This window comes from Octodon degus, unplaced genomic scaffold (genome assembly GCF_000260255.1).
Source record: "Octodon degus isolate 3935 unplaced genomic scaffold, OctDeg1.0 scaffold00183, whole genome shotgun sequence".
Taxonomy (NCBI): Eukaryota; Metazoa; Chordata; class Mammalia; order Rodentia; family Octodontidae; genus Octodon; species Octodon degus.
The window spans coordinates 1433417-1446493 of NW_004524759.1; the positions used below are offsets into that span (position 1 = coordinate 1433417).

Sequence of the window (13077 nt, forward strand, 5' to 3'; positions counted from 1 at the left end):
CTTTTAATTCATTAATTGCAATTATTTTTATTATTTACTCACATCTAGTACTTTTTATTATTCCTGTTTTCCTCCTACATTCTTGAGATTGTTGTTCAGGTGCTTATGTTTGGACCATTGGTCTTTTCTACCTCTATTTCATTTTATTTTACAATTTTTATTTTATTTTTCAAAGAGACTGCAGAATAGTATTAAAACAGAAGATATTACAAATGATCCTAAATTTCACTAAACAAACAATATGAATTTGACAGTGTTTGTTGTATTGCTTGTTGTTGTCTTCAAATGAGCTGTTCAGAGTACTGCAGATATGCAAAGCAAAATTGGAAGAAGAAAGGAAAAAAGAAAAATAGCTACAAAAAATTAAGAAAAGAGAAAAAGGAAAAAAATTAAAAAAGAAGACAAAAGATATTAAGCATTAAATGCTCCTTTTCACAGACCAGGAGAAATTCACTGTACAATTATTCAAATCATCTTGCTTACACACAGAGATATTTCTCTTTCTCCCATGCCTTGTGTTGTGCTTCTCCTTATCTCACTAATTTCCTCCTTTTCAACAGGTTCATTTCCTTTTCGCAGTATCTAGTGTACCCTTCAAATTCTATTTACTTTTCAGGTTCTTACACTAAGCAGACAATACAATGTTTGCACATGCAGGTCTGATTTATATCACTTAAGAGTATGGTCTCTAGTTGCATCCATTTACTAATAAAAGCTTCAAATTTATCATTGTTTTATAGCTAAATAATACTCCATTGTATAAAAACGCATCTTCTTTATCCATTCCTCAGCTGATGGTCATGTGGGTTGTTTCCAAGATTTAGCTGTGACAAGTTGCACTGGTATAAACATGGGTGACATAAGTCACTGTCTTATGATGTTTTCATTTGTTCTGGAAAAATACCTAGGAGGAGAATAGCTGGGTTGAATGGGACCTTCGATCCTAGCTTTTGAGGAATGTCTGCACTGATTTTGATAGTGGTTGTACCAGTCTGCCCTCCCACCAACAGTGGAGAAGGGTTCCTTTTTCCCAACAGCGCCCCCAGCATTTGTTATTGGTTGACTTCTTGATGATAGCCATTTTGTCTGGGGTGAGATGGAATCTCAATGTTTTCATTTGAATTGCTTGAATGTCCAACGATGTTAAATATTTTTTCATATATTTATTTGACATTTGTATTTTTTCATCTGAGAAGTGTGTATTCATCTTAGATGCTCATTTCTGGATTTAGTCTTTGAATTTTGGAGGCTTGATTTAAAAAATATTTATATGTTATAGATAGAAGGTCTTTGTCAGATGGGTAGTTAGATACAATTCTTTTTTCCAACTTGTGGGTTTTCTTTTTACTCCATTGGTAATTTATTTTGAAGTGCAGAAATTTTTCAAAAAGATAAGATCCCAGGTGTTGCTTCTTTGAAGTGATTCCCATACAAATAAGGTTTTGTTCTTGAAATCTCTACCTAATCCTCTGTCTTCATACCAGTACCATGATGATTTTATCACAGTAGCATTGTAGTATATTTTAGGTCAGGGATTGTGATGCTTCATGCATTTCCTTTGTTGCCAAGGACTGCTTTTGGTATTCTGGATCTCTTCTGGCTTCAGATGAATTTTAGGTATGTTTTCTCTAGATCTCTGAGTATACTATTGGTATTTTAATCAGGATTTCATTGAATCAGTGTAACAATTTTGGGAGTGTGGCCATTTTCACAATGTTGGTTCTTCCTATCCAGGAGCAAGGAAAATCTTTCCATTTTGTGAAATCTACTTTGGTTTCTTTCCTAGGAGTATTGTTATTTTCACTGTATAAATCTTTTACCTACTTTGTGAGATTGATTCCTGAGTATTTCATTTTTTTGGATGTCATTGTGAAAGGTGTAGTTTCTCTAATTTCACTCTTAGTGCATTCATTGTTTGTATACAGAAATGCTATCTTTTTTGAATACTGACTTTGTATCTTGCTACACTACTGAATTTGGTTATTAAAACTACAAGTCTATTGGTGTAGATTTTTAGGATCTTCTATGTAGAGTATCATGTTGTCTGAAAATAATGACAATTTCACTTCTACCTTTCCAATCAGTTTTTTTTATTTCTCTCTCTTGTTTAATTGCTCTGGCTAATGCTTCCAGAACTATATTGAATAGGAGTGGAGACAGTGGACATCCTTGTCTTGTTCCTGATTTTAAAATGAAGGCTTTCAGTTTTTGTTCACTTAGTATGATGTTGGCTGCTGGTTTCTTATAGATGGCTTTTATCATGTTGAGATATAGATCATTTATTCCAAGTTTCTGTAGGGTTTTTTTTTTATCATGAATGAGTGTTTGATTTTGTCAAAAGCTTTTTCTGCATCTATTGAGATGATCATGTGATTTTTGTCTTTGGCTCTGTTAATGTGAGGTATTACATTTATGGATTTGCATATATTTGCATACAAACCATCCCTGAATTCCCAGGATGAGCCCACTTGGTTGTGATATGTAATCTTCTTGATGATTTGCTGCATTCTGTTTTCCAGTATTTTACTGAAGATTTTTGCACCTATGTTCACTAGAGAGATTGGCTTGTAGCTTTCTTTTTGAGTTCTACTTTTTTCTTGTTTTGGTATCAGAATAATGCTTGCATCAAGGAATGAGTTTAGGAGAATTGCTTTCCTTTCAAATTCATTGAAGTGTTTGAGAAAAGTTGACATTAAATGTTCTCTAAATTTCTTGTAGAATTCATCTGTGAATCTATCAGGACCTGGGCTTTTCTTTTTTGGTAGTTTTTTTGTTGTTGTTACAACTTCAATTTTGTTTCCTGCTATTGCCTTACTCAGAGTTTGTATATCTTCTTGACTCAGCTTTGGCAATTCATATATATCTGGGAAACTGTCCATTTTCTATGTGTTTTCCAACCTTTTAAAGATTTTAGAAGTAGGTATTGATGATCTTCTGAGTTTCTTGAGGGTCTATATTGGTTTTACCCTTTTAATTTCTTATAATGTGAAATTGAGTTTTTTTGTTCCTTTTTTGATAAGGTTTGTTTTGGGTTTATTTATTTAATTTTATTTATTTTTTCAAAGAACCAAACCTTTGTTTGTTTTTTTTTTCCAAAATTTTATTGAGAAACAAATAGCAATGAGACAGTTTCAAACCAAATTGGTAGGACAGTTTCAATAATTAATACATTGCATACATTCTTCCTAGTGGTTAATTGCTGTACAAGATGCAGACTTGATATTCTATGTACAAACACCATTAGAACAAACTCCTCTATTCATTAAGAGAATGTTACTATATATCTATCCTAACCACTTTGAATACACAGATACCAAATGGACATTCATGTGGGAGGCACAATAATTCCAGGCCTCCAGTCATACTGCAAGTGGGTTTCTGGGTTCCTCCTCCCCTACCTCTGATGAGCTAGGTTCCCAGTTTTTACCCCACCTATTTCCCATAATTCTCCTGCTATGCACAGGAAGTGGGACTCCCTGTCATAGCCCGGTTGCCTAGTTACTTGTGCCTTTAACCCGCCGACGTCATTTCCCTATGTCTCCACTAAATATACCCAGCACCTCCCCTAAATAAAAGAGACTTGATCAGAATCCTGTCTTGTCTCCATTTCTCACGTCTCCTGTCCTTTGTCCCCTCTTGTGACCTTCATTGACTGACCTGCTGGTTCGGGACACATTCATCTATATCCCCTTTTTTTTGTTAAGTTCTGTTACTTGAATCTTATTGGTGAGTTAACTCAGCAAAATATTCTAAAAGAGTCCAGTAGTCCATAATAGTATTGGGTCTTCCTCTTGACTGGCAATATCAGAAATTGTTGACCTGAGTCCCCTACAGCTCAACATAATACCATGGCTTTACTTCTCTTACTTTGTTTTTATCCTTTTCTGCTGGATGGTTAAGACCAAGGTAAAGCAGGACCTATGCAACAAGAGTTGTAGCTGAACCAACCCTTTGAATCATTTGTTCTTTATATTGTTGCCTTTGTCTCCATTGAATTAATTTCTACTCTAGTGTTTATAATTTCTTTGGGCTTTGGGCTTCACTTGCTTTTCTTTTTGTAGGAGTTTGAGGTGCAGCATAAGCACTCAAGCTAAGCTAAGCTAAGTGCATAGGTGGCCCCTCTCCAACCTGCCTTCTTTTTCCTGTGTTCCCTCAGTCATGATGCCCCTAATGGAAATCTGTGGAATCACCAGCAGATACTGTATCTCAGTCCAAGCAAGCAGACAATAAAGATAACTATCACATACATTTTTAGACATGATCATATACATAAAATATGATTTTTATTTTCCCCCAAAATTCTTTAGTCTCATGTGATATTAACATGTTTATCATGTTTATTGAATAAGTTTTTGGATTATCTTTATCTTTTTTAAAATTAGTTAATTTTATTGGTAAATTTTAGATATAGATAATGATCATATTCATCATAAGGAATTTGAACCTGCACAGGACAGATACATTGATTTTCCTCTTCCGATTCTTCTCTCTTTAACGCTTCATCCCCTTCTTACTTACAACAGTTTTGTTCCTATTGTTTTTTTTCTTTCTCCCTCTGCCCTCCATAGTTCCCCATACTATTTGAATATTTTTTTCCTATTTCACAATATCTATTAGACATTGGTCCTTATTTACATTTTTGGTTTCTCCCACCAGAGAACCAATGTGATATTTACACATGTGTGTTTCATTTATTTCACTTAAGAGTATGATCTCACAGTGTATTCATTTAGCTAGAAATGTCTCAAATTTATCCTTTATGTTTGAGTAGTACTCCATTATGTAAAAAATTCACATCTTCTTTATCTGTTCATAGGTCAATGGGTATTTGTACCATCATTTGTATTTTCCAAGATTTATCTATTACAAACTATACTGCTATAAACATAGGTGTGTGTATTACACTGTAGTATGTTGCTTTTGGGAAGACACTAAGAAGGGGAGTAGCTGGGTCAAATGGAACCTATATTTTTAGTTTTCTGAGACATCTTCTCATTGATTTCCACAGTGGTTACACTTGTCTTCATTCCCACCAATAGTGGAGAAGGGTTCCTTTTTCCCCATACCCCTCCAGCATTTGCTATTGGTTGATTTCTTGATAATAGCTATTCTGTCTAGAGTGAGATGGAATCTGTGTTGTTTTAATTTTTGCTTATCTCAAATGGTGAATTGAACATTTTAATATATTATATACATTATATATAATATAATATAATATATATATACATATATATATATACACACATATCTGTACTTTTTCATCTGAGAAGTGTATATTCATCTCAGATGCCTATTTTTGGATTGGGTCTTTAAATTTGGGAAGGGTTTGATTTCTTTATGTATTCTATATATTAATCCTTTTGAAGAAGAACTGGCAAAATTCCCCCCACCCCCCGTGGGCTGTCTCTTCACTCTGTTGGTGATTTCTTTTACTATGCAAAAGGTTTTTAATAAGGTGACAGCCCAGTTGTTGATTCTTTGTAGTGATTCCTGTGTGATTGGAGGTTTGTTCATAATATCTTTGCCTATACCTATGTCTTCATGAATTCTACCTATTCTTTCTTCCTGCAGATTTAGCATTTCTGTTGTAATATTTATATCTTTGACCCACTTTCATTTTAGTATAGTGCATGGTGAGAGACATGGGTCTAGTTTTAGTCTCTAACAAGTGGAAAGCTATTTCCGAGACTGTTTATTAAAGATGTAATCTTTCTTCTAGTGTTTTTTATCTTAAAAAGTGAACTGTTATATGTTATTTATAAACAGCATGCTGTAAAGTTGTATTTCATTCTGCCAATCTTCTATTTTCTTTTTAATCTTCAGAGTATTTTTGTGCAGCATCTCACTACACAGCCCAGACTTATAGTGATTCTCCTGACTTCTGCCTCCCTTGTGCTGGGATTACAGGTGCATGCCACCATGCCTGGACTCCATTGCAGGCTCAGTGTGCCTGTAGGCAGGGCCAGCACAGCATGTGGAGCCAGGGAATGAACCCTGGCCCCTGTGCTTACCTAAGCAAGCACTTAGTGTCCTGAGCTATACCACTGGCCCTTCTTTTTAGTTTTCTCTCTTTAAAAAAATTTGGAGCACTGACATTAAAGGTCATATACTTGTTTATATATGGTATTTTATTTACTTTTTCATTTTGCTTTTCATTTTCTTTCACATATGACTTGTGATATATTCCTGTTCTAAAAATGAAGAACTCTCTGGGCTGTGTAGATAATTCAGTAATCTAAATGCCTGTCTGGCAAGTGCAAGGACCCTTCAATCCCAGTACCACAGTGTTGGACCCTGCCTGAGCACAGTGATTTGGTTACCAAGACTGGGCATGGTGGTGCATGCTTGTAGTCCCAGCACTAGGGAGGCTGAGACAGGAGGATCACTAGGAACCTGAGCTGTGTAGTGAATTCCTATGCCAAACAACAACAGCAACAACACCCACCTGTCCATTTTTGCTATACTTTTACTGGTAGGGTAGTTTTAAAAACTGTTCTTTTCTGATCAATTTCCAGCAGTCTTTTCTCTTTCAACAGTTTTTAAACTACCATTGAACTCAAATATCAGGTTTTTAAATGATAGGAAATTTTAGCTCTAGAATTTCCAGGTTGATTTAAATTTTTCAAAATTTTTGGTTTCCATTGCATAGTAAAATAATCCATTTTATCTTTTTCCTCGGAACACATTATGAATATCCAATTAATACATATATTTTCTGTTTCTATGAACACCTGTTAATTTTGTGAATTTTTTGTTTCTATCATCTGTTTTCCTTTTTTCCTGTTGGTTTTTAATAAGATGGGTTTTTTTCCCCTCATATTCTCTAGCTGACTCTTATGTAGTGCAGTAGTTTTTAACATATTTTGCTGGTGACTTGAGGTCTGGGATGTTTTCTCTAGGGCATTAGTATCCTACGTTACCTCAACCCAGAAACCTGGGTTCTGACTCCATCTATACCAGAGCCTCATGTTCTTTGTGGGTTTACTAAGATGTTTGGAATTTCTGCCCACTAAAAAAAAGATTGAAAAGAGCTCTTTGTCTACGTATGTTCCAAATTTCATCTTTTTGTACTTCCCATCTTGAAGGAGGTTAAAGTCGGCCTTCATTTCATGAGTTTTCATCAGCCCATTTAAGAATCATCCAATTACTCTAGACGAAAAGCTGCCTAATGCCAAGTTATTTCTATTCTTTCTACTTGGAGCTTGACTCCATAATCAATATCATATCTATATGATTAGGGGCATATCTATATACCCATTCATAATATACTTTTATTATTTTAATGAATAATAAAAACTTGTTATTCAACGTTTCTAATTTTATAAATAGTACAGACTCAGAGTCTTGAAATCAATTTTTTTTTAACTTCCCACAATGTCTAATTTTTAAGTTATTCTGGCCAAATTATAGTCATAATATTTACCATCTCAGCGATTTTAAGCACGCTCCACAGTATTGGTAAAATTTATGCACTTTGCTATACAACAAGTCTCCAGAATTTTACGCTGTTTATATCCATCAAACAATTCCTTTCTCCATGCAACAAGCTTGTGATAGCCACCATCTAACTGTATTTCCAAGAATGCAACTATGTGAGATATTGCATATAACTTGAACTGTGCAGTATTTATACTTTTATAGACATTTATTTCAATGGCCCAGTGTTCCAAGATTTATCCATATTGTAGAATACATGATATGTTGTAGAATTTATTGCTTTTTAAAGGCTTAATACTATTCTACTGCGTGTGTGTATCTCATTTTCTTTACTTATTAATCTTGTTGTGGGCATTTCAGTTGTCTCATCCTCCAGGTTATCATTAAATAATGTTGCAGTGAGCATTGGTATACAAATACCTATTTAAAATCCTGTGTGTGTGTGTATATATATATATATATATACATATGTATATATATGTATGTGTATAAAATTAATTAATTAATTAATTAATTTATTTATTTATTTATTTATTTCAGGGTCTTGCTACTCAGCTCAGATTCTCCTGTCTCAGCCTCCCCAGCACTGGGATGATAAGCCTGCCCCACCAGACCTGATTTATCTGGGGCTGGTATGGCATGAGGTATCAGAGATCAAACTCAGGAACTTGCCCTTGCCAAAGAGGACTGCTGAGCTATTTCCCCAGCCCCAAGACCTTGTTTTAAAAGCTATCTTGTTTTAAAAGCTTTCCTGTTTTTGGATATAAAGCCAGAAGAGGGTTTCCTGGATCATAAGACAATTCTATTTTTAATCTTTTTTTAAAGGAACTTTAATATTGTTTTTTATAGGAGCTGCACCATTTTATATCATGGTCAATGGTGCAGAGTTCAATTCTTCCATATCTTGGTTAACACCCATAAGCTTACTGACTTATTTTTGATGGTGGTTATTCTAATGGGTGAGAGATAATAATTCAGTATGGTTTTGATTTATATTTCTCTAGTGATTGAGTGTATTTTCCTATACTTATTGTAAAATATCATATCATTAGAAAAACACCTATGCCTATCCCTCATTCAAGTTTTTGAAGCTTTCTCTTTTTTATTATTTAGGCTTATGTTGAAAATGGAATTAAATTTTTCAATTACTCTTTAAAAAGTAAATATTAATTAATGAATTTACTGTTGTACTTAAAATATCTATGCTTAAGGTGGGAATCTTTGCTGATAGAAAGGTGCTGCTCCAAATCATGAATGGTATTATGAAGAACTGAAATTTCTTTGTTTTTTCCTTCTTGAAGATGTTTAAGCTTCCTTCTGTAGATATTTGGTGGGGAAATAGTAGCATGTATTTTTTAAAAATTTAGTACAGGGTCTTACAGGGCCTCACTACACAGGTCAGACTCATAGTGATTCTCCTATTTTCAGCCTCCCAAGTGCTGGGATTATAGGCGTGTATCACTATGCCCAGTCTCAATTGCCATCTCAGTGTGCTGCAGGGGGGCGGGCCAGCATGACATTCCAGGGATTGAACCCTGGTCCCTGCATCTGCCTAAGCAGGTTCTTTAATCCTCTGAGCTATCTGGCTGGCCCTCAGAATCTGGGGTTTTGATTTATTCTGAACTCTTGCTAGTTTGGGATCAAATTCCAGCTGTAGTTTGATTATTTCACTTTGCTTTTCCTTTTGTTGAGTTACTAACTTTGCATTTAACTCTGAAATTTCCATTTGCTTCTTCTTTATTAGATCTTTGTGTTTTTCTTCACTTTATTCAATGTTTTCCTGTGTATCTTGATAAAGTCTGTTTATTTCTATCTTATGTTCCTCTTCTTTGATTTTCATTTCATGTGCAAGTTTGGTGATTCTATTCTTATTTTCTGTTCTAGAGATTTTAGTATTTTCTTTGTCCTATCAGATTTTCTTTTTAGTTTTTCATTTTCACTTTTCAAATTGTGTTGATATTCAATAGTCTGTTGTAGCCCTTTTATCATATCGTAAAGAATAGCACATTCTTTTTCAAATGAGACTTCCTTTGTTTGTATTACTTTTAACAAAAAGTCTTTTCCACCTGAATATCCAGTATACAATTTTTTCCACTGGCTTCTATAATTTTCTTTCCTATCTGTGAGAAATCCTTTATAAGTCTGTCAATATTCGCACCACTAATCTTTTTGTATGCCCTTCACTGTTTTAATCTGCATTTGAATGACTATTGCTCCTGATTCATGAAGATCTCATTCAGCTTTTTAAAGTTGGATTTTTATTGTTGCTGAATTGTTCTTTATAAATTCTAGACATTAACCCTTTCAGATATTTTGCTTGCAAACATTTCTTCCCCCTTTGCAAGCTTCCTCTTCAGTCTGTTGCTCATTCCCTTCATTAAATAAATGTTTTCATTTGACGTTGTCCATTTATCTATTTTTGCATTTGTTGCCTAAGTTTTGGTGTAATTCCCAAGAAATTATTGCCAAGTCTAAAATCATGAGGCTGCTTCTTTATGATTCTGCTAGGTTTTAGCTTTAAGTTTTTGACCCAGTTTTTGTTAATTTTTGTATGTTGTATAAAGGCCTACTTTCATTCTTTTGCATGTGGGTAAGTAATTTCTAAACCAAAATTATTGAAAGACTATGTCTTCCTTGTGGTGTAGCTTTGTGCATGGTTGCAGATCATAGCATTTCTTAAACTGGGTTCACTTCTGGGTCCTTTACTTTATTCTGTTGGGTTTTTTTTCCAGCTTGATGCCAGCACCAGACTGCTTTGATTGGCATAGTTTAATCGCTGATTTTGAGTCAGGACCTGTGAGCCCCCTGACTGCTTTTATTTTTCCTTATATTTAGAGTAGCTTTTAAAACACTATTTCTTTTTTACTTTACTGTGAAGCAGGTTTTTAGTTTGAAGCAATCTCCCCTAAGACCACAGCACTGCTCTGCTCCCGTCTTCCACTGGGGTTGTGGGTCTGAGATGGGTGGAGCTCAGTGTCCTGCCCAAGGCCAGCTCACCCTGTGTGGGGAGACCTTGCTGCCTGTCCAAGGTTCTGCTTCACCCCCTCCACCCCGACTCCAGGACCCCTCCTGGTCATCCAGGCAATCTCAGGCAGCCGCACACAGCCCTGGGCACGCCAGTTTTCCTCTTCTTCGCTCTCTCCCACAGGCGTCCATGTCCAATTCTCTCACTCACTCTGCTCACTTCTGTCCTCAGGTGCCACTGGCCAGTGAGGACTTCCTTGAGCACTGGGTGAAAATCAGCACCCCAATGTCTCTTACTTTCTCTTTATTTCATTTTGTGACTGCTGAAAATATGTATTTTTCATATTAAATTACTCATATTTAATTTGTTATCATTTTATCCACTAATAGGCGAATTCCACAATTGCATTCTCTAATAAATGACTATTTCTCATGAACTAGAAAAATTCAAGGTACACAGATGAGCTTCCAAAATACTCTTAGGGAGTTCATTATTTCAACATGCCCACATTTCTTCATGTGTAAGTCAGAAGACTGAATCAATGAATATTTCTATTTTAAAGATTCTGAGATTTTAGATACTTATTTTCTGTAGACAGAACAAAACAGGAGAAATACACACAAGTGTAGGAAAATGGAAAAAGATTAGACAATGATTTGAGGGTCTCCTTTGTTTGGCTTTCATCCTGCCTGTCCAAGCAGAAAAGCAGTGACGCTCTGATTCCTGTATGCTGAATCAAATGTCTCAACATGGTGACACACTCACAACACTAGTGTGACATTGCCTGTGAGCTTAGAGGAGGTGGCTTCATATCCACCTTGGGGAACAAAAGGTGGATGAGTAGAAAGCTAACTAGAAATCTGGGAGGGTCTTGATTTCACCACATGACATATAGAAATTGTGCAGTTCATGATGTCACATGGAGTCCATGCTGATCAGAAAGCACCTGGAAGAGAGCTCAGGAAGGATGGTGTCTAAGGGCCAGAGGATCCGCTAGATATTTATAAGACATACTTAAAAGACTTAATGTAAGGGTGCTTAATCAAATGTCAAGGGAAAAAGACAAAAGTGAATGCTTTATTTCATTCTGTTGCTTTCCAAAGTTGTTCATTTTTTTTTAAGAAACAGCTTTGATATGTTTTTTTTAGAACTTGAAAGAAAGCCATTTCTGTGTTTAGAAGCTACATAAAGGCATCCATCTCCAGTACTAAGACACAGGGGCAATTTACTTCATGAATCAAAGTGAAATTAAGTTTTAAGTAACTAACAGAGCTGACCACATACTGCTATATAGACACCAATTTTAATAATCATTGTTCACTGAATATGTGAATTTTTAGTACAAAGTAGAAACTATAGTTCAATCTTTCAAGAGCTATGAAGTAGTCTACAGATGGATGTGTAGTTTATATTTGTTTTCTTTAGGAGTTGTCTTATATATTACAAGGTATATGAGTTGTGTTTTCTGAAGGTTCCTTTCAGACTTACATTATATACAAAATAGGTTCTGTTTATCAGAGTTACCTTGCTACAGATTTTTCTTTTTTTTGTATTGGCAGCTGAACTTATGACCTCATACTTGCCAGGCAAGAGCTATGTCAGTGAGCTAGATCCCCACCCCCATCACTGGTACAGAGACAATAAGAAACACCAGGGATGGAACCTGGGCCCTTGTGCTTGCCAGGCAGGTGTTTAGAGAGCTGAGCTAATTCCCTGGCCCCAGTGTTCTATAAATTCTTAGAAGCATGTTTCTTTCCAAGAATAGTCACATGGTACCAAAGTCATCTGTCTTGTGGAGCTTGGAGTCTTTGTGCTGATGTCACAGATTACTGCCAGCCTTATACTTCTCTTTGGCAAGGCCACATCTGTGACTACAGTAGGATAAAGTGTCATTATGAAAGACAAAGTTGTCACATTCATTTTGTTTGTTTGTTTGTTTGTTTTGGCTGGCTCAAACTGCCCTGAGGGCAGTGCTGGCTTGGCATGTGGTGGTGCCAGGAATCGAACCATGGTCTCCTGTGCCTGTCTAAACTTACCTAAGTAGGTGCTTTAAGCCCAAAGCTGTCACATCCTTAATTTCGCTAGAGATGCACAGGGAATATGGGGCAGAGTTTCTTTTGCAATTGTGGGCTGGAGAACAATCTGAGGCCATTCCATGCACGCATGTGTCGAACAGCAACAGGAACCTCATACTCACTCATGTTGGGGAAGTTCAGTAGTGTTGGATGAAGGCTTGAAAGTGAGGGATTCATCACTGTCTCTTTGGTGGTGACAGATTCATTCTTTATGACAGCATGGGTTGTGCTTGCTGTTTATTAAAAAACAAAAACAGCAGTCATCAGGGGCACAGAAGATCACTGGTGAGTCTCTCTGGTGTTCGTATTAAGGTCCGATCATGACTTGAAGACTAGCTGCTGAAAGCATTCTGACCAAGATTTAAAAATCAAGTATTTTAATGTCAACCTTTCAGTGACACAGTTATTTTGAATAAGATGGGGCTACATAAGGTTGTTCTTTGTTTGCTTTAAGTAATACCATTTGATTATCAATGTAATTCTATAAAGGAAGCAATCTCTTTGATCATCCTTTTATGTATGAAACTCAGAGAGGTCCCTTAATTGCCCTTTGGTCACACATCTCATAATAGGAAGGAACCATGGCCTGCATCATATATA

At 35.7% G+C, this 13077-nt stretch overlaps 1 protein-coding gene and 1 pseudogene across 4 annotated transcripts in view; both read right to left on the reverse strand.

Moving 5' to 3' along the window:
• The window catches only part of Emcn (endomucin), a 102921-nt gene that overhangs the window by 38676 nt on the left and 51168 nt on the right, over nucleotides 1–13077 (reverse strand). For all 4 annotated transcript variants that reach the window (XM_023703886.1, XM_023703883.1, XM_023703884.1 and 1 more), the window contains one exon: nucleotides 12600–12710. In XM_023703886.1, coding sequence (XP_023559654.1) covers nucleotides 12600–12710 — 111 coding nt within the window. The remainder of the gene's footprint in view (nucleotides 1–12599; nucleotides 12711–13077) is intronic.
• LOC101576182 lies at nucleotides 8604–12554 on the reverse strand (annotated as a pseudogene).